Raw genomic sequence first — 19,211 nt, 5'->3', positions numbered from 1 at the left:
AAGTCAGAGATTGAAAAATATTCACCTTTGCTTTACTGTTAATTTGTAATGGCAAATACTTAGAGAAGTAAAACATCCTTTGACCACCTACCTTCAAAGGACCTGTACCAGACCTCTGAGCTGTTATATACCACTTGCTGCATTTCTAGAGATATTTCCATAAGAAGAAAGTCTGTACTAAAAATTTACCATGTTTAAAGAATCCCTTTATAGTCCATACAAATCTGTAAAATAAATAACTATCTTCACTGAAGTGTCTGTCGCTGACAGATCTGCTTAGGCTCCTCCAGCACTACAGCTAACTTTGCTGCTGGCAAGACAGTTCGCAGCAGACAGCCCGATACCAGGTCTGGCGGATATTGCTAAAACACGACGAGTCCTTGTTAGGACACTGCCTGTTCTCCTTTGACACAGGGAGTCATCAGAGCAGGGTGGACGTGGACCCCTCTGCATCTGGTGTGCTGGCAGGGAGTGTGCTGGCATAGAACTTCTTCTGGGAGCGCAAGAGAGGAGTCTGAGTGTCAACGTCCCGGCAGGCGTTGCGCTTGAGAGAGAGGAAGACGTGCTGTGTCCAGCCGTACACGATGCAGTTCAGAAGCCCCTGGGAAGCTGCTGTCAGAGCCTGGGAGAGACCACAGGGGAGATCAGGGGTCTCTTGTCAGCCAGCATTGCACAGCACTCTGCAGCTCCTTACCAGGCTGTCAAAGCTGGCACGTTATGCCAAGCCTCCCACTTCCAGCATGATTTTATCTATCTGCATCCCCATGTGATATAGGAATCTTGTGGTTACTTTAATAACCTTTGGTAAATGCTGCCTTGGGCACAGCAAGGAGCTGGACAAGTGTTGTGGAGGAATTGCATTTGGAGACTTTCATGGAAAGGAAAAAAACCTAACTGATTTCTGGGGATCCCCTCTACTCCTATTTTCTACAGTTTCCATGATGCTGTGATTTTGGTTACTGAGACCTTTTCAAGCCTGTGAAAAACAGAAAACAACTAGCAAAGATCTTTGCCAACCAAAGGCATAAATCAGACTTAGGCTCATACAGCAGTGATCTTTGTGGCTAGAAGCATACTTTTTCCAGCAGAGACTAGAAGCAGGCAAACACTAATAGGCCTGTTCAAGCAGAGAAGGCAAAACATAGGAGGTTGCAGAGGAAGACATTTACCTGTAGAATTAAAAGAGCCATGTAGATTTTGCTGTTTGTTGAAACAGTCAGCTTCAGTATTCCCAGGAGGACAGCTGTGAAAAGGGATGGACAAGAGGGTATTGCTTCAACCCCACCTCTTCTGAGTTTCATTGCCAGGCGCTATGTCCTAGGGGAATATTGTGAGAGTAACTCAGCTCTCTGCTAACCTGGGGCCCAGCAGCAGAAGAATGCGATGGGGTAAAAAACCACTCGTTGTTCTACCATCTTAATCATGGCCCACTGCTGATCCCCCAGGAATCCTGTGGAGTTTACAAACCTTTTGTACAAACCTCGGGCTTGACTGAGTATAACCTAAAAAAGAACAGGCATACGTCATTGTTTGTACTTTGTGCACATGCTCTGATCTGGCTTGTTCATCTAGGACAGAGTATCCTGTTTCAATTTATCAAACCTTTCCAAGTAACAGTGTGCTCCTCGGGGGAGAGCAGTTGCTTTGTATGTGACCTTTTCTGAACTGAAGACTCTGAATTGATTTGGGCTTTTGTTGATGCATGCGGTAGGTGATCTCTGCTGTCATGCTCTGAGCCTTCTCTACCTAGTAAATCCTTTTTGGGATGGGTTGACAGAACACAGGACCCCAGATGGTTTTATATGCTGGCACAATGATATTTTTCTCTCCCCTAGCGCCCCTTCCAAAAGGGAAGCAGAACCACACAGTTCTTCCCCTGATGTTGCCTGGCCTCTGGTACCATCCAAGCAAAGATGTAAAGATGAAAAGGGGAAAATCTTCTCACACTGATGACCTGTGTGCAAGGACTATGTTTCTTACCAGAATGGCTATGAAGCTGATCAGAAAGGAAACAAGGAAGACCCCAATGCCATAGAAATGCATTGCACGGCAAACGGAGCCACTCAGGGTTTGCGGCTCGTTGGTGGGCATGGCTATTTCTGTGTGCATCAAGAGACATCTGTGGGGAGAAAGGGAAGAGCCTGAGCTCCTGCTGTGACTCATAAGCAGTGGGGCTGTCTCAGAAGATGCGTGAAGCTTACCCATGCTTCTGGCTGAAGTTCTGGTAGCAATTACTGCTGTTGCCCAGGCAAAACACAGGCACCATGAGAAGGAAAGGGATCAGGCTAAGAGAAGAAAGGACAACAGCACAGTTACTAGTTATAGCATTGCACTGCTCCCATCCCCAACCAAACACTGCTTGGTTTTTCTCCTGTCACTATAAAGGACTTAAAAATTGTTTTTATTGACACTGCTCTGGAAGAGTATTTTACCAGCTTTACTAACTTCTGCACTTTCATTCATGCTGGCAATACATAGGTAAAGGGAGCACTTTCTGAAAAACTACATATAGTTAATATAGTTATAACTAACTTGGAGAAAGGCCCTTATATCCAAAACCTCTTACTCTGAGTTTGTTAGGTCACTCTGCTGTTACCGATAAGCTTTACAAGTTTTAGTAAAACTTGCTTCAAAGTTAGAAGGAAGCAGAGATCCGCACACTACAGTTTATGAAAACCACACCATTATTCCAGAGAGAATCAAATCTTACCTAGATGAGATCGTTGCTATTCGGCCAATGCAACTCACATAATCTACAACCTGCAAAGTCCAAAAGAGCTTAATTAAATGATTGTTTCCGTACAGCCACTGATTCACAGGAACCAGCTCCCAGGGAGCACTTCAGCAGCTGAGGGTTCTTCGAATGCTGATTAATCCCCAGACTAAGCACAAATGTTTGTTTCCACTTTGCACTGAATCAACACCGCCAAGTTCAGCCTGTCCTGATTTGCAACAGAAACAACGGATTCTTACTGCCTTGTTCCCCTTCAAGACTAGAGTATTTGAGAAGGGAACTTGGAACTGGACAAGAGCAGACACTTGAAGAGCTCTCTGGTGTAAATTACTCATTTTTTGTACTGATTATTCACTTAACCTGGCACTGTTCCTCAGAGGCTTTATGTCCTGTGAAGAAATGCAGGCAATTTGGAGTGTCTTGCTATGTGCTCACCAAGAAATGTACTTTGGCAGCTGGCATCCACACAACAGCTATGACAATACAGTGTAGGCAGAGCTGTAGTGCTGGGGAACTTACGATAGGTGCTGTGTTTTGAATGGGGGTCCAGCAAGAAGGAAACCAGTCCTACAAGTGGATCCAAACCCTATGGACAAGAGCAATTGAAATATAGACTGATCTGCCCAGCCTGCAGCTCCCAAACCAACACATGAAATATATGGGATACAAAGTTTGCTGTGCCCAGCAAATCTCTGGGGAAGAGAAAGACTATGTAAGGAAATGGGGCTGATGGGTTCAATGGGAAGAGCTGCATAAGGAATCTGTTGTCTTGCAGCAATGCGTCAGGAGCAACACACTGGTTACAGCGATGGCAGTGCCTCACTGTTTAGCAAGGTGTGAGGAATGAAACAACTTCAAGGAGAGATTTTGGTCATGTGGTATGTGAAGTGTTTGTTTAGCCTGCAAGGCAGAGAGTATTTTTCTGAGTACTATGTCCTTGTTCCTTGGTTCCCAGCGATTATACCGGTTCTCCAGAGGGCTGTTGTAAAGGCCAGCGATGATGAAGTGAGGACTGGCCACTGTTCACAGAGCCAACTGCTCCTTTTATCACTAGCTCACTTCCGTCACACCTCCTATCTCAAATTCTTACAATACTTACTGATGCTCTCCAACGCTGTATGACACCTGGGAAGGACAGAAATTGTCAGTTCTCAGTTCCAGGCTGTCCAGGCACCCCCTGCTTTCCTGTCCCTGCTGCTGTGCACTGGCAGAAGGCAGTGACAGCAACAAACCAGTTACTCAGCTGGTGCAAACCACTGTTCTTCTAACTGTGGAAGAACTTCAACAATACCCAGTCCTGAGCTTTCTCTGCTCTGAGATGTACACTTCCATTGCCCTTTGTCTGCTTTAGTCTTGCAAGCCCAATCTTCCACTGAGATGCTACAGCAGACCCAGCAGTAACTCTGCTGATCTCAGTGGGCAAGGTGCATGAATTCATACAGCCGTGGGGCAGAAGGGCCTTCAAAGTCCTTGTGGTGAGATATACTGTAATGTATGCACCTCCTAAACCCCACCACAAGCCCACAGTTAGACCTTGGTACCCTACAGTTGTTGCACATCAGTCCTACTCACCTGGGGGGACATCCTGAGAAGGTTCTGATTGTATTTCATCTTTAGGTCCACGTACAGATGCCAGGTATAGTTGACAGTGTATAGAAAAGACGCCACGTAGAATATCTGAGAAATACAAACAGACAGTATTTCAGTCCTATAATAATAGTTCCCATAGCACTTTTAGTTCATTGCTGATGAACCCAAAGCCCATGGGCCAGAGGCAGGATGCTAAACAGCATAGTGGACTGCCAAAGGTGAAGGTCCCGGCACAGCCCCTGTGCTCACGTCTACCGGGTTGCAGTGGGACGCCAGCTGGGAAAAGCCAGGTAGAGGAGGGATTCCCACCTTAGACTGTACAAAGACAGCTTTGCTTTGGCCTCAAAAAGGGGGCAGGAGAACTAATGACAGCAGGGCTGTCTTAAAAATAAAAATCTTTGTGACTTAGCTCATTTTTTTGGCCCAAATCCTGGCAACAAAGGATTCAAAGGCACTTGAACCCTCTCCATGCTGCTACATCCATTAGGAAACAACACAGATGTGGGACTTTTAGATTTGCTTCTCACATAATGAGCTCACTACACAGTGAATTCACAGAAACAGAAAACAATAGTATATTTAAAGAGGAAAGTGAGGGCAGAGAATATCTGCACTAAGCCTGAGATAATATCCCAAGAGCCCTTTTCTCTCCACAGAAAAAAAGAGGAAAGAAAAGATACAGAACACTGTTTCCCATGGAATTTCCCAGCCCTTGATTCCAGCTTAAGGTGAGACCAAATATCTAACATCTCCTGTAAAAAAAAATCAAATCTTTCTTGCATTTCTTTCTGAATCCATGGTTGCTCCAAGGCAGTCAAGTATAAACGGTGCTGCTTAATCATACTATATATATGCTGGGTTTGCTACAGGAAACACATGCTTCAGTGGCAAAGAGGAAGGGCTGTACAAGTGATTTTTTCTGTGGATTTGCTATCCTTTGCCAAAGAGGCAAGGAGCACAGGTTTGCCGACCTGGTATCACCTAAGTCCAGGAAAGTAGTCACTAAATAAACTTGGCCTCCTTCACTGAGGTTGCAAATGCTCTTGGCTGATTCTGAAGAGCCTGAGTCCAAGGGGCTGCTACATTGCAGCAGGAACATTACGGTGACTTTCCAGCTCATTAGACAAGGTTTAATGAGCATTTGTTGCCCTTCTTCAATTACTTCCAGGGAAGGTCATCAAAACAGTCCACAAAGATTGCTCTCTTGCACTTCAAAATGCCTTAGAAAGGCTCACAAAATGTCAGCACTGCCTTCTTTTTTGGAAGAGGGAACGAAAAGCCACTTGTGAAGTTGCTAGCAGAAAGCGAAGGGAATTCTGCTCTCTTGAGCCCCAGCTTTGGGGCTGTGGACAGCCCTGCAGTGCTTGCCATGTGGAGATAAAGCAGGGGCTGGAAGACATGAGAATCCCTCATTATAACACTTCTGTGGCTCCCCATTGTTCTCACCAGCGTAAGCAGAGCCTGCCAGGACATTATTAGGCCACTGGAACTGAACTGGAAGAAAGTGGGAGAATTGTGCAATTATAACCACAATCTCTATTCTGGACTTTATTATTGTAATGCAAAGGCAAGGCAGGGAGGAGGAAAGAACAAAGTCAAGGAACAGCCGAAGGGAGCAGTATTTACATTTAACATCAACCAAAAGTCTAGGGCTGAAACAGGGAAAGTCCAAGAAACAAAGCACTCTCATCCTTTATGACACAGTATGGATGTTAGAGGAGTTCCATCCACTGCAATGTCAGCCCTTGGTGATAAAAGTGATGGTAAACAGGCTGAATAAGGCAAAGTACTGTCCTGCTCCTAAGGCAATCCCTTGAGACAACCACATCACATGGACTGTGGAGTGAGTCTCTCCAAGGGCTGCCATGTGCAAACACCACTGCTGAGCAGTCCTGAGCCCGTCCTCACCCTTGTTGTTCAGTGCATTTCACATTCAGGTGTTTCCGTGCAAAGAAGCCACATGTGTTTATGAGACACCCAGGAATGCAACACTTGGGAGACTTTTCCGGTCAGCACGGGCAGAATGGGGCCAGGAGACATTTACTCATTTCATTTGGTTACAGATCACTTATGCTCTGCAGAAGCTGCTAGTTAAACCTGTTACTGGCTCCTACTTACGCACAAGGTGTTCCCACCACACAAGGGCATTGCTGGGGTGTTTAGTAAGGAGGTGTCCTGCACTGTGTCACATGCACCATGCAGGCACGGTTGCTATGGCAAGTGCTCCGTTTGTTTTAATTTCTTCCAGAGCAAACAGCAGCAACAGCTCTTGCCAGATGCAAGCTGGCTCTGCCACCCTGGTAGTCCTCCTGCTGGGAGTGGTCTGCTGGTGGCATGCAGGAGAGAAGCCCGGTGACTCTATGGCTGTGGTCGGGATGTGGCAGGTACCCTGCACACCCCACCACAGCACCCTGACTGTTTGCCGTGGGGCTGAGGCAAAGGCAAGTCCTGCAAGGACTCACCCAAGGCCAGCTCTGCCTACCCACGTTACCTTTCCCAGTGTGAAAATAATGCTTCCACCTTGCCCCCATCCCTTGCTGGTGTCCCTGAGAAGCATGGCCACAGGCTGGAAAAGCGAGGGTAGAAAAGAGCCAGAAATGGAGGGGAGCATAGCATGCTCTCAGTATCTCTGCCGAGAAATGATGGTGCATTGTCTATATCCAACCTACTTCTCTAGCAGTGAAACCTCTCTTCTCCAGGCCATAAAAGGTCACACCAGCATTAAGAGCTGTCCCCCAGGCAAAGCTGCAAGGGAAAAGCTTAGAAACACCCTCAGCCCCACTTGCTCCTTCCACCTTCTGGCTCTGAAAAGCCTCTCCCAAGCTCTTCTCATTTTCCCCTGTACCATCATCTATAAAACACCTTTGATATTGTTCTGCATCATTCCCAAGTGGCCAAGTTACCCACACCCCACTCTTTCCTCTCTTGAAGTGAACATACTGCGGTGTTTCCACAGTGGCACAGGGGAGCTAGAGAAACCAGAGATAAGACAGGAGTGGAACAGCTGCTCTCACCATCATGAGTATTATGGTTTTACCCACAAAAACAGCTGTTGAAACAACCCTGGGATGCAGGCACCCATCCCCAGATGCACAACAGCATGAACACTTGCACACCACACAGGCAGCTGCTTTCCTGCCCTCTCCACAGTACATAGAGAGTTTTTCCAGCTTCAGATGCTGCCGCCCAGCGAGGACGTTTCAGTTCCCATCTGTGGGTACCACCATGCTCCCAGGGAGCTGCTGGAGCCCACACAACACACATCAAGGCTCCTGACAGCCACTTGCTCTTCCCAGCCACGTTTTTGTGGGTCCTTTAAAAGGAAACTTAAGACCAGAGATCACCGCTTGTGAACCACTGCTCTGGCCCAAGCTTAGCTGTATCCTGCAGAGTTTTTTGAGAGCAGTGATTTGCAAAGCCTAATGCTGAAATGGGAACTTGGTGAGACAAAAGCAAACTGTCAGGAAAATGGTATTTCACTCACTCCACTCCAATTAGTCTCCAGCACACAAAATCAGCTGGAAAGCAGCCAAATTGCTGGGGCACGGGACTGAGCTTGCGCTGACAGAGCAGCTCCTGAGCATCCTTGGGATTGTTTGAGAGAGGATAGGGCCAGGTCAGCAAGAGCAGGGATGTTTATATGAGTAATGTTGTAAGTCTCAGCTTAAGCGAATCGCAGAATATGTCTGTTCCTGCCCAGGATGAAGGAAGCATGAAGAGGAATAGAAAAGCTGCTGTGTGAGAGGCACAGAGACCATTGTTGGCACGGGCCCAACAGGAAAGAGATTAAGACCCATCTACTCACTTTACACAAGCAACCCAAACGCAGCAACCACAAAATCCCATGCTCTCTTTGCCTTCCTCATTGCCTCTCACAAACCAGATGCACCTAAAACTGAGCATCATTATGTTTTACACACAAGGAGAAGAGGTAAGTCAAGTCCACACGGGGAGTCTCTGCCAAAGCCTGTCTAGAAGCAGTCCCTCACGATCACGCTCTGATCACCAGCGAGGCTAATCATGGCAAAGGGTGCACAGTAACAGCATGAATGGTGAGGTCAAGGCTACTCACTTGTCCTGTTGCTTGCAGGTTGTAGCAGATGAGATCCTGCTTGGAGGTTGGTGTGCTATAGAGAAGCGCCCCAGCAAGCCAGCACATGCCCAGAAATAGGTCAGAGACGCTCAGGTAGAAAAGTGGACGAACCTGGGAAAAGTGAAGTTGGTCAGCAGGTCTGAGTGATGGTCACAACACTCCCACGACCACCTACAGCAGCAGTTTTAGCCTGTCATCTAAATATGCTTTTGTCCTCCAGCTCTTCTGGCAGGGCAGGTCTCCTTGCACACAAAACCCATGCTGATTCTTGCTCTCAGGAGCTGTTTCAATGTAGATACCCCACTCTAATCACCCTTTCTGCCACTAGCAATGCCCCAGGATCCAAGAGCAGCATTAACTCTTACAGAAAATATCTCAAAGGTCCAGAACATGACAATTTTGCAGAATGGGACAGGTTGGCAGGGAGAAGGGATGTTATTTGTTAAATCAACTGAAAGAGAAATCAAACTTTTAGTAAACACAAACCCTTCTTCAGGTCTGAAATAACTTGAAACAGACATTTTTCCTACGTGTTTCATGTCATTTAATTTGGTGACTAAATCTGAATCTATATTACATGCCAGATTAATTTTCACTATGAGAGCCGCTAGTCTCTCTGCTGCAGACTGCATCTTGCTGGAACAGAGTCGCGTCTCTAATGGCAGTTTCCAGCCCATTTCCAGTTTGCATGTACCGGCCAAAAGGACTGTAAACACTGTAGGAAAACATTTGTGCAAAATTCTGGCCAACATTTTTGTTGTTAGTGGGAGAGCAGACACTCTGGAAAAGCAGCCTAATTATCTAGATCTTAATTGCAGTCTTTGGTACCTAATTTTCAACATCCTGGAAAGAAAATGATGACTTTTATTTTTTCTTTCCCTACAGGAAATTATAATGCTAAACACAACATGGAAACATTTCATGAGACCTTGATTTTAAGATTTTTTTCATGGAACTGAGCTTTTGGAGAGATTTGCCTCAATGTTGTCCTTTAAGTAAATGTTTGCCACCCATCGCATTGTGCTATCCCTTGTTTCAGTCTTGTTTCCGTGAGCAACGAGTAAGAGCTTGGTAAGATTGATAAGTGGTAAGGTAGATCTGATCAAACCAGATCTGTCCTTATGGCATAGTTTGAGGGAGAGCTGCCTTACATCTTCCTGATCACCGCATTGCCACGCGGCAGCATGGCAGGTCCTCTACCTTCTGCAGGATTTGTCTCCTCAAACATTCTTGTCTCTCCAGTTCTGTATTTGTGCCACCCAACCCAACAACCCGTTAAATCAAACTGCTGTTGCTAACTAAATATCTGGAGCTAGTTTGTACATCATTGTGTTTATGACTGTCTTTTTTAACCAGGCTTTTCCTTGCTGGTGCAGAACTGAAGCCCCAGCAGGCAGTTATATGCATGACAGGCTGGGGACACCATCCAGTTTGTGAGCACAGTGGGTTAAACCCAAGCAGCTCTAGAATAACCGAGAAGCAACTTCTGCAGTCAAATAGGTGACCCCTTTCTCTAACAAGAAGTGTCCTTGGAGCGAGCCACCACTGTTTGGTTGAGGAGCTATTTTCACACAGACCTAAATAAAGTAGGTGACATAGTGGTAAGTGAAAGGCAGCATGGTTCTTCCTTGCAAAAGGGAAAAGAAAAAAAACAAATGGTATTTATAAAATAGAGGAAGGGAATGTAAAGACGTAATGATTCAGATCAGCTGCCAGGCTAGAGCATACAAGTTGATTTAGCTCTGTCTGGCCATTGCCCAGGGACATCTGCCTGCACAGAACCTGTTGACATGACAGAGGAAATTCTTTGTTTGTTGCTTGCCATCATCTCTTCTGAATGATTTAGCTCAGGCTGAAGAGTTTTATTGACCCCATAGAGACAGAAAACAAGCTTCAAGAATGCAATATTTGATTTCTTAGGCTGGGGGCAGGAGGGGAAGTGTTTATAACATTGTTCTCCTCCCAGCCTCCAGAGCTGTTTATTTTTAAACATTTTACTCTGGAGCCTCATGACTCAAGGAATAAGCTGTTTGTGGCAAGCTTTGATATGGATCTCTTCCACCCCCTTTGTTTACAAATTTTCACATAAGACCATAAACATGGGGACAAGGCAATGGGGAAGTTACTGAAGATTTTGCCACTTTTGAAACACCAGCAACAGATCTCCCCTGGCAGCAGAACAAGAGCCTGGAAACCTCATGCAGACAAGTCATTCCAGCTGGTATCTGTCCCTCCTATCTGGATCTGCAGAAATAATCTGAGAAGAAACATCTGGACTCCCTCGAGCAGGAAGGGTCCATCTGTGACCAGGAGCCATGTGTGGCTCACAAGCAGCTAGAGTGCAGCTCCCAAGCCACTGTCACATCATATGACTAATAGCACAAGGGCTCCCGAGTAACGCAGCCTTCTAGCCATGGAAGCAAACGGGCCGAGGCTGCTGAGTCACACTGGGACAACTGCCAAACCCAGCTCCGTACCACACCAGAGTGGAGGACCCCAGGAGAGAACCACATCTGGAACTCTCCAGGTGCAGGGGATGTGGGATAGGGAGCCTTTGATATGCACCTTGTGCAGGACAAGCTCAGGCAGGTTTTCTACCCCAGCAGTAAGGTGAAGTCCCAGCCTTCATTCCTCGCTGGGAATGCATGGAGATCTCTGCAGCTCATTCTCAATGTGCTGGGCAGAGCATTTCCAGGAGGCTGGCTGCCTGGGAGCTAGACTACCCTGCATGTTTTAAGAGGTGCAGATTTGCCCTGCAAACCTGGACTCATGTTCTCCTCCCCACCCTGCTTCATCCAACGATGTGTCAGTTGTTAGCTTGACTGCATGCCTTCCTTCTCTGGGGATAACTCACTGCATTCCCTGGAAGTCCTGTTCTCTGGGCTGCAGATCAAACCCATGATGTACAAAGAACATTGAAGATGAGGGAAGTACAAATACAGCTTTGTTGCAACGTAGCTCCCAGCTCTACTGTCCTACTGAGCTTAGCAGTAACCTATTATCTGCGCGGTCCACAGACTGGGCTGCCAGACATCTGCAAATCCTGGACAACGAACCCCAGCTTCACACAGATCAGCTCTGTGCACTGCCTCTGGTAAGTCCTGGACAGACAGATGGACTGCGTGTGGACAGCAAAAGCGTGACAGGCTTGGGATGGAAGTCTGCGGTTAATTGCACGTGCCAGCCACCTGCTCAGCCTGTCCGATACATCCCAGACACACGTGGTTCCCTGCACACACGACCTGCATGTGTGATGCACTCGGGACATGCCAGGCACTGCATTCATGTCCGATCTGCAGTGCATGTGTGGACAGTCCCACCCCAAGGGATGTTTGTACCTGAGTCCCACTGCTTCAGCGTTAAAAACGTTTGTGGCTCCTGCATGTGGCCAGGGTGAATCTTCCCCGCTGTGGAGTCCACACAACAAACTGCTTTTCAGCCTGGCCTCTTTTTGTCTGAACTTTGCAGGACCGTCAAGTTGTATTAGTTTTAATAGCTCACCTGCCTGGAAAAAATACTCAGGGATGCCCAAAGTCTTACATCTGTAAATACATTTCCTGCAGGGGTATTGCCAATTTGCACTTCAGCTGCTTTGTACGCAGCTCCTCAGCCTTCCAGGCATTTTGCCCCACAGAGGACGACACACTAACAAATCCCTGTTCCCAGGAATGACCTGAGGACTTTCCTGGAGCAGCAGAAAGTGCGGGGCTAAAGAACCTGCTTCTCTCTGCATGGGTACAGTTCAAGGTTAATTCCTTCAACTCCTATCACAGACGAAGGGCCAAATTCTTGGCAAGTCCCTTGCCTCCCAGCTGTTAAACAGGGTTTAACCACATAAGCCTGAGATCTGCAGTTGCTCCTAGCAGAGTACCTGACCCAGGTGGGGTCTTTGCTACACGCATGACCCATCTGCAAGGTACCGACACCTCGACTTAGGGAGAGAAAAGGAGGCTCAGACCTTACCTCGGGGGACCGCACTGCATTTTGAAAGATGGCATAGGCAATAATTGAGCTGGAACCTATAACACTGAGAAAACAAAGCACAGGTTGGAACAGGAGCGCGTCTGCCTCGCTGGGATAAGCGATTTCTCTTTTTTTCCGGAGAAAAGCGTCATTGCAATAGGAACTCCATCCCGGGAATGCGGGTTTCGCAGTGCGTTGTACCTGAGCATGGCCATAGTGAACTGGATCCACTGGAGAGCCGAGTAGACCTGGGGAGAAGGACGGGTCCCGGCTCAGCACGACACGGCCCCACAGACACGCCAACCGCTCTGCGGGCAGCCACGCACCGGGGAACCGCCGACCGGGGCCGGGGTGCGGTGTCGGGGGCCGGGGGGGGGGGGAACTCAGGCCGGGGGCAGGTCCCAGCCCGCCGGCCCCGGCGGGCAGCGGGCAGAGCACGGAGAGGGACGCGGGGCAGGGGAAGGGCCGGCCGGGGCAGGCGGAGGAGGGGATGGGGGAGAAGGGGCGCGCACGGTGGGGACGGGGGCAGGGTCCCGGGAATGGGGACAGCGGCTTCCCCCGGGGGACCCGGTACCGGCGGGGCTCGCTCACCTCCTGCCAGCCCCCGTCCAACCGGGCCGCCTCAGCCGGGAGGGCCATGGGTACCCGCCGCGTCGCCAGCCGCCGCACCGCTCCCGGGGCCGCGGGCACCGCCCGCGCTCCGCCCCGGGGCCACCCCGCGCCCGGCCCTCCCCGCGCCCGGCCCCCGCTGTCGGGGCCGGCTGCGGGGAGCGCTGGGTGATAGAGAAGAGCTGAGGAGGGGCCGGAGCCCCGGGGGAACAGCGGGGCTAGCGTCCCGGGAGCCGGCGACCCGCGCCTCCGCGCATCCCCGCCCGACCCAGCCCTGGCAGGAGAGCTCAGGGGGGACCCCCGGGCCGCCGCATCTCCGGTCACTCCTCCAGGAGCCGACCCGAAGCGACCCTGCTTAGCTTCCCCCACACAGTAAGTTGGCACAGAACTTCCCCCCCCCCCTCTCCTCCGTGGCACCGCCTCTTGGCGACGTCACGAGCGGCCGGGGGCGGGAAGCTGCTTTAAGGAGCGCGCGGGGTGGCGGCGCCTGTGAGGGGGCGCGCGGGAAGGTGGCGGCCGCCGCCGCCGCTGCTCTGTCGCCTCGTCTTCAGCTCCCTGGGCTGCAGGGAGGCAGCGGCTCCCTCCTCAGAAGCCAAGCGGGAAGCGTTTTCACACAGACTTCGTCAAGATTACCCTTCCCGAAGCCCGCCCTGCTTGGGGTCCTTCCTCCTCCCCACCCAAGGGAGAGAGGGCGGCGGACCTGAAAGACACCCTCCCTCCCACCGCTTCGTGTAAACCCTTCGTCTCCGGCACATTCCTTTTGCTTCCAGGTGGGTGGCATCATCCGGCTGATCAGCCTTTGCCTTCCCCTCTGCCCACACAAATCAGTGGCAGTTTCTCTAGAAAGCAGTTTAAGAAGCAGCTAGTAACTGGAACAATTTTATTATTATAGCATTACTAATACATTTTATCTTGCAGCAATATCTGCTCCTTGTACCCACTCCAGCATTCAAAAGGCAGCAAAGCTCCCACAGAAATCAGTTTTGCTTAGCTTAAAGCATAGTCTTAAGGTAAAACACTCAGGTGTTTCTCTTTTCAACTCTCTATAGCCCTCATCAGGAGAACAGCATCTTCTACCAGCCACCTGAATTCCACACAGTGTGAACAGCACATGCACTATAAAGTTTTGAGGACTGACCTGATCCCTGGGCCAGGTATCTCCATTAAAATGACATAGATGAGGCTTCTAAGGGCACAAATACTTCTGCTTCCTGTTACCTCATTCTCAAATACTTAAAACTACCAAACGCTGATGAAGCTTTAGTTTGACAGTGTCAATTGCTTCCGAACTTGAGGCTGGAGAAAATATTTGGTTCATGTTAACTATGGCTTGGGACTTTCACATGTCCTTATTGGTCTCACCCCCATCCCCTTATTTTGAACCTGGGAAATAAAGCTTGGACGGGAAGGACAGGCAAAATGCACAGGCATTGCATGTGCTCTTCAGCCATGAGAAAATTCATCCAAACTTACTTCTGAAAAAAAGACATTTTTGCACAAACTGGCAAGACTAAGTGTAATAGCACCTCAAGGAGACTCTGCCCTTGCTCAGAGCTCAAATCATTCGCTCTGTCAGGATTCCACAAAGGATTTCAGGAGAATGTTTGCTGAGATGGCTACTCTAGCCAGAAGATGAGGGGCAAGTTCTGATATGTGGACAACCTGTCTTCACTATGCCTGCCAGCATTTGGCTGATACCCAAGTCAGAAACAGAAACCACTGAAGGAGAAGGCAGAAAAAGAAAACTCCGTGTCTCTTAGTCAACAACAGGCAAGGAGACCAAGACTTGGAGAAGGACCCCTATTGGGAAAACAAAAGGTAGGAGGAGGGGTAGATTAAAGAGCATAAAACGTAAGGACACTAAGAACAGGGAAAGGTGGGGATGTGAGGGGCACCCAATCTGTACCTTGTACAACATGTAAGATGGAATGTGAGACTGAATTTTGTTATTTGTTTGCCAGGGAACAGCTGTAAAAACCACCAGGAATGTGCTTCAGGCCAATCTCTAGTGCTTTTTTTTGGTCTGCTTTAACACTGTTACTGAATAGTATTACACAATACTGGTGTCTTGCTTTAAGGTGATTTTTCCAACATTTAGAATACTGTGTTTTTAAGGAAAGTCTTCCTCTTGATCTTCTAAACTGAAAATACCAGAAGGAAATCTGCTGCTCTCTTGAAGTCAGCGGGAAGTTTGCTTGCATAAGGAGAACTGGTTAGGACTCTTGACAGTGTTTCACAGCTTGTACAGAGTTCTCCAACATATTAGAGCTCATCTTTTTCATTATTCTTCTTCAGGAAAGAAGCAAGGATATTGAGGCTTTTCTGGAGCTCCTCCTTTTTTCCATCACTCATTTTGTTCTTCTCGATCAGTTTTGTGATTCGGACAACTTCATTAGCAGCAAACTCTTCCCCTTGCTCCAGTATCTTGCTCATAATTTTCAAGTATTGCTCAGCTGACTTCTTCTCGGTTTCTTTTGTTTTTTCTAAACTTTCTTGCCCCTTTTTCAGGAGGGACTGGCGTTCTGATTTCTCAGTGGCGCTCACAAACTTGCTGGCCAGCATGTCGTACTCTTTCAGGCAGCCTGGCATCCCCAGATAGATGCCATTACTCTTCAGCCAGCGCTGAATAGCCCCAGCCTTGATTTGGCCACTGTAAGGTAAGGGATTGTTAAAGTCACCATCCTGGAACAAGTAAAAAATAGGGAACTTTTCCTTATCCAGCTTGTACTTTTCTCCCAGCTCCGTGTTCAGCTTATCACCATAATCTGTCAAAAGAAAACGAAACACAGAAAAGCACAGTATGTTAATCAAAAGAAAAAATTAATTCAGGATTATCTCCTACACAAACTGATAAATATTTGTTTCCAGAGTTTCAACATGTCCCAATAACCTCTTTGGCAGGAAATGCCACACACCAAAACAAAAACACCCCAGAAAATCATTTGTGCAAGGCAAACCATCATTAGGTTCTCTAAAGCAAAATACAAGATTCTAATGGTGCTTTGCTGGGGCTGCGATAGCATAAGACATCAGCAGGACTGCTACGTACAAACCCCATCCTCGCTATGGGACGTTAATAGCCATTTTCCCCCTTGTTTTGCTCTATCCATTGATTTTGTTTGATTTTACAGTTAAGTGGATTTTTTTTCTTCATCCATGTGCAGAGTGTACACTTACATGTTTTAGTTCTGACAGCACGCCAAGCTACAAGACGTTTTCTCATCTGACATAAATTGCATTTATTCTTGAGGACAGAAAACATAACTTAAGAGATTTCAGCTATGCTACTTAGCTAAATCCATGTGTGTTTAGAAATGTCAGTGTGGGTGAAACTTCCCAGTTTGTGGGGATTGTATTCCTGTAAGCTTAAATTCTTAATTCTACCTACAAAGCAAGAGCAAGTAACATGACAGTGATCCACTCTTCACTGCTTTTCTCTTAAAGCCAATTACAAGAACATCGAGTTACACCAGCCACAGCGCAACAACCACTTTCTGTGCTTCACCAACAATAAATGGAGGGTTTGCTGCAATGAGTTAATCATATTACATATGCTTTGTTTGACCAGGCCTGTGGCTAAAGCATGATTCTTGTAAGGCCTCCTCCCTGGAAATGGACAAAAAGGTTTCTCTTGGTAAAGAAAGGAAAAAAAAGCAACCAAAAGACAAAAAGTGCTACGAATGAGGAGGGCAGCATCCTGTTTAGCAGTGTGGGCTGACTTTCTTCATTAACCAGCTGAAAGGAGATAAGCAGCACTCCTACACTCGTGGCGGGAGGCACAGCGACAGAGCTCAGCAACCAGCCACAGCAGGTGCTTTGGTCTGGCAGGGCCAGCCCATCTCATTTCTCCCTATCAGAATTACTTCAGAGCCTGTTTTCATCAGAAATTGCAGTGAAGTTTATTTCCTCCACACCAACCCATACTGTACTAATCTGTCCGGAATTCCTCACCTGATATCCCCACTTCAGCCACCAGAAGATCCTCACTGGAGCCTGAGCTCTCTGCCAGCTTTTTAAACTCATCTTGTTTCTCACCGTAAGGATATTGTGTATCGAACTTCACAAGGACAAATCTATGCTTTGGAATTACCTAAAACAAGAAGAAGAAGAAAAAAAAAAAAAAGACAAAACTTTAGCATTTCAGGTTTGAGCAATCTACAAGTCACCTAAGGTTGCTTTAGCTTGTCTTCTCCTGTGCAATGAGTAGATGCAGAGGGAGAATGGAAATTTTATAATTAAGGCCTTTCAAAAATGACTCACTGCAGCGTGGAGGAAAGACTGAGCTTTGGGTGTACGTATTCCTACACCAGATGATACAGATGGTACGTGGTAGGTTTGTGGGATCTGATAATGCCTTTAATTATATACAATCTGGTTATTGTAAATCTGATTAGCATCTTGGAAGGAAGTCAGCTAAACAATTTCCAGGGGGACATTAAGAGAGAGGCCAAATCTAATGTCATTCCCAAGTATCCCAGCATGAGAACTGCAGCTCTTAGCTAAGACAGGAGTCGTGGGGAGGGAGCAGAGATGCTGTACTGGTTCAGGAAACAGAGAATTTCTGTTTTAATTGATTCCTCTTCGCTTGTGCCATTGCTTTTGAATTTTGCTCTGCTCGGACGATGTCCCTTTCAAATGAGCTTGGAAATGGAATCTGTCACCTAGTTCAGGATTTTTTTTCTTCCTCCAGGACAAGACCTTGCAAAACCTTTTTTCTAGTCAACAGGGTCAGATTGCAACACAGGTCCCCACCTACAAAGTGCACTGCAAGCACTGCTGGGCACTGATGTAACAGCTGGTTGCAACAGTTAACAAAAGTCTTCAGTCCTGGGCCTGCCGATCACTTCGTTTACTGTGTTGCAGCTCTGATGTTTCGGCTGGTCTTTCAAAGTCCCTCTTGCAGTGTTCTGCCCGTTACTTCAAATTCTTCTTGTTGCAGAACAGCTGACAGCTCCTAAGGGTTGTCGAGTGCTGTATGGTTTGTCATGGCAGAAAAATCAAGCTGGGGGGTCTGGCATGTGGCAAGACATATTCGCTCAAGCCTGAGCAGTTTGTTTAGGGCACATATTTCCAAACAGCTCAGCTGATTTTTGTCTCTTCGGCTCATACTGCTACAGTGCACGCTTTAATCCTGCCGTACCATGATTCGCTTTCGACAGGCATCTCACCATCTGCCTCGAGCTGGGCCTGCGACACCTGTCACAGCACTGGTTGCTACCGAAACCTAAATCCTGCCACATTCCCGGCGGAGACCTTCATTTCAAAGTGATTTAGTGGAGAAAAAAGCCCTGTGCAGGACCTCAGTCTGGCAGAAGCCTGTTGCTTTCCGTTTCACGAACCAAAAAGATGTGAAACCATCCCAAGCAGAGCGCCGACGGCCCCGACTCGCTCCCCTGCACGGTCCTGCCCTCGGTCACCGGCACGGGCAGAGTAGGAGCCAGCCGACAGCAGCTCTTCTGCTCCCTGACCCCCGGGGGCGCGGGGAGCCGGCCCGGCGCTGGGCCGAGGAGCCGCGGCGGCAGCCGGACTTCGCCCCGCCGGTTCCGCCGGCCGAGCCGAGCCGAGCCGGGCCCCCCGTGCCCCCGGCCGCAGCGCTGCCCTGGGAGCCCCCGGCGGCACGGCTCCACTTGGACCGCACCGATTGGCTGGCCGCCGCGGCTGCCGCTCTCCTATTGGCTGCGGCGCGGCGGGCCCGCCGCCTCGGCCATTCCGCGAGCCCCGAGCGCTGCCCCGCGCCGGTGGCGGTGTGTGGGGGGGACGGGACGGGGACGGGCGGCCCGCGTTCGCGGCCCGCTGGGCACCCCCGGCCTCCCACACCGCCTTCCCAGCCCTCCGAGGCTGCCCGCCTACTGCTGTGGCATTCGCGGCGGTGCACATGGCCGCCGCGCTCCGGGACGGCCGGCTGCCTGCCTGCCTCCCCACCCCCCCCCCGCCACCTCCCTCCCCCGTCCCCAGCGCTCTGCCAGACCCGGTAGCGCCCGCCGGGCGGGCCGTACCTTGTAGAAGGTGATGGCGTCGAGGGGCACGGAGCCCTTGGTGTGCAGCGCGCTGCCGCCGGGCAGCGCCAGGCCGAGCAGGCACAGGAGCAGGGAGCCGGCGGCGGCCGCCGCAGCCATGGCGGAGCGCGGAGGGAGCGGGGCTGCCGGGGCCACGTGACCGCGCGGAGCGCCGGCCGCCGCCGCCGGGGGCTCGCCCCGCCCCGGGGCCCAAGGGGGAGCCGGG

At 49.2% G+C, this 19,211-nt stretch overlaps 2 protein-coding genes across 2 annotated transcripts; both read right to left on the bottom strand.

The window, feature by feature from the left end:
• Window positions 1–46: 46 nt before the first annotated feature.
• TMEM116 (transmembrane protein 116) lies at window positions 47–13,085 on the bottom strand. The gene is made up of 11 exons (XM_049806407.1): window positions 12,972–13,085; window positions 12,582–12,628; window positions 12,381–12,444; window positions 8,397–8,528; window positions 4,307–4,411; window positions 2,711–2,760; window positions 2,202–2,285; window positions 1,981–2,119; window positions 1,358–1,502; window positions 1,170–1,243; window positions 47–622 (listed from the first exon to the last, which is right to left on the bottom strand). Exons 1-11 carry the CDS (start codon window positions 13,017–13,019, stop codon window positions 422–424), a joined length of 1,089 nt encoding a protein of 362 aa, XP_049662364.1. The 5' UTR covers window positions 13,020–13,085; the 3' UTR covers window positions 47–421.
• A 770-nt stretch (window positions 13,086–13,855) lies between these two features.
• Window positions 13,856–19,211, bottom strand: ERP29 (endoplasmic reticulum protein 29). Its single transcript, XM_049806409.1, has 3 exons — window positions 18,986–19,211; window positions 16,941–17,079; window positions 13,856–15,754 (listed from the first exon to the last, which is right to left on the bottom strand). Exons 1-3 carry the CDS (start codon window positions 19,103–19,105, stop codon window positions 15,252–15,254), a joined length of 762 nt encoding a protein of 253 aa, XP_049662366.1. The 5' UTR covers window positions 19,106–19,211; the 3' UTR covers window positions 13,856–15,251.

This window comes from Accipiter gentilis, chromosome 7, assembly GCF_929443795.1.
Source record: "Accipiter gentilis chromosome 7, bAccGen1.1, whole genome shotgun sequence".
Lineage (NCBI taxonomy): Eukaryota > Metazoa > Chordata > Aves > Accipitriformes > Accipitridae > Astur > Astur gentilis.
Note: the sequence above shows the minus strand (reverse complement) of the source record. Positions and strands in the feature narration are given on the sequence as shown.

Excerpts from the sequence above, each read along its gene's own strand:
- TMEM116 (XM_049806407.1), bottom strand. The coding sequence starts at position 13,019 with ATGGCCCTCCCGGCTGAGGCGGCCCGGTTGGACGGGGGCTGGCAGGAG. Across the intron at positions 1,503-1,980 it reads TCAGCTTCATAGCCATTCTG|GTTATACTCAGTCAAGCCCG; the intron begins GTAAGAAACATA and ends GTTCTTTTTTAG. Across the intron at positions 623-1,169 it reads TGGCTCTTTTAATTCTACAG|GCTCTGACAGCAGCTTCCCA; the intron begins GTAAATGTCTTC and ends GGTCTCTCCCAG.
- ERP29 (XM_049806409.1), bottom strand. The coding sequence starts at position 19,105 with ATGGCTGCGGCGGCCGCCGCCGGCTCCCTGCTCCTGTGCCTGCTCGGC. Across the intron at positions 17,080-18,985 it reads ACGCCATCACCTTCTACAAG|GTAATTCCAAAGCATAGATT; the intron begins GTACGGCCCGCC and ends TTCTTGTTTTAG. Across the intron at positions 15,755-16,940 it reads GGCTGAAGTGGGGATATCAG|ATTATGGTGATAAGCTGAAC; the intron begins GTGAGGAATTCC and ends TTCTTTTGACAG.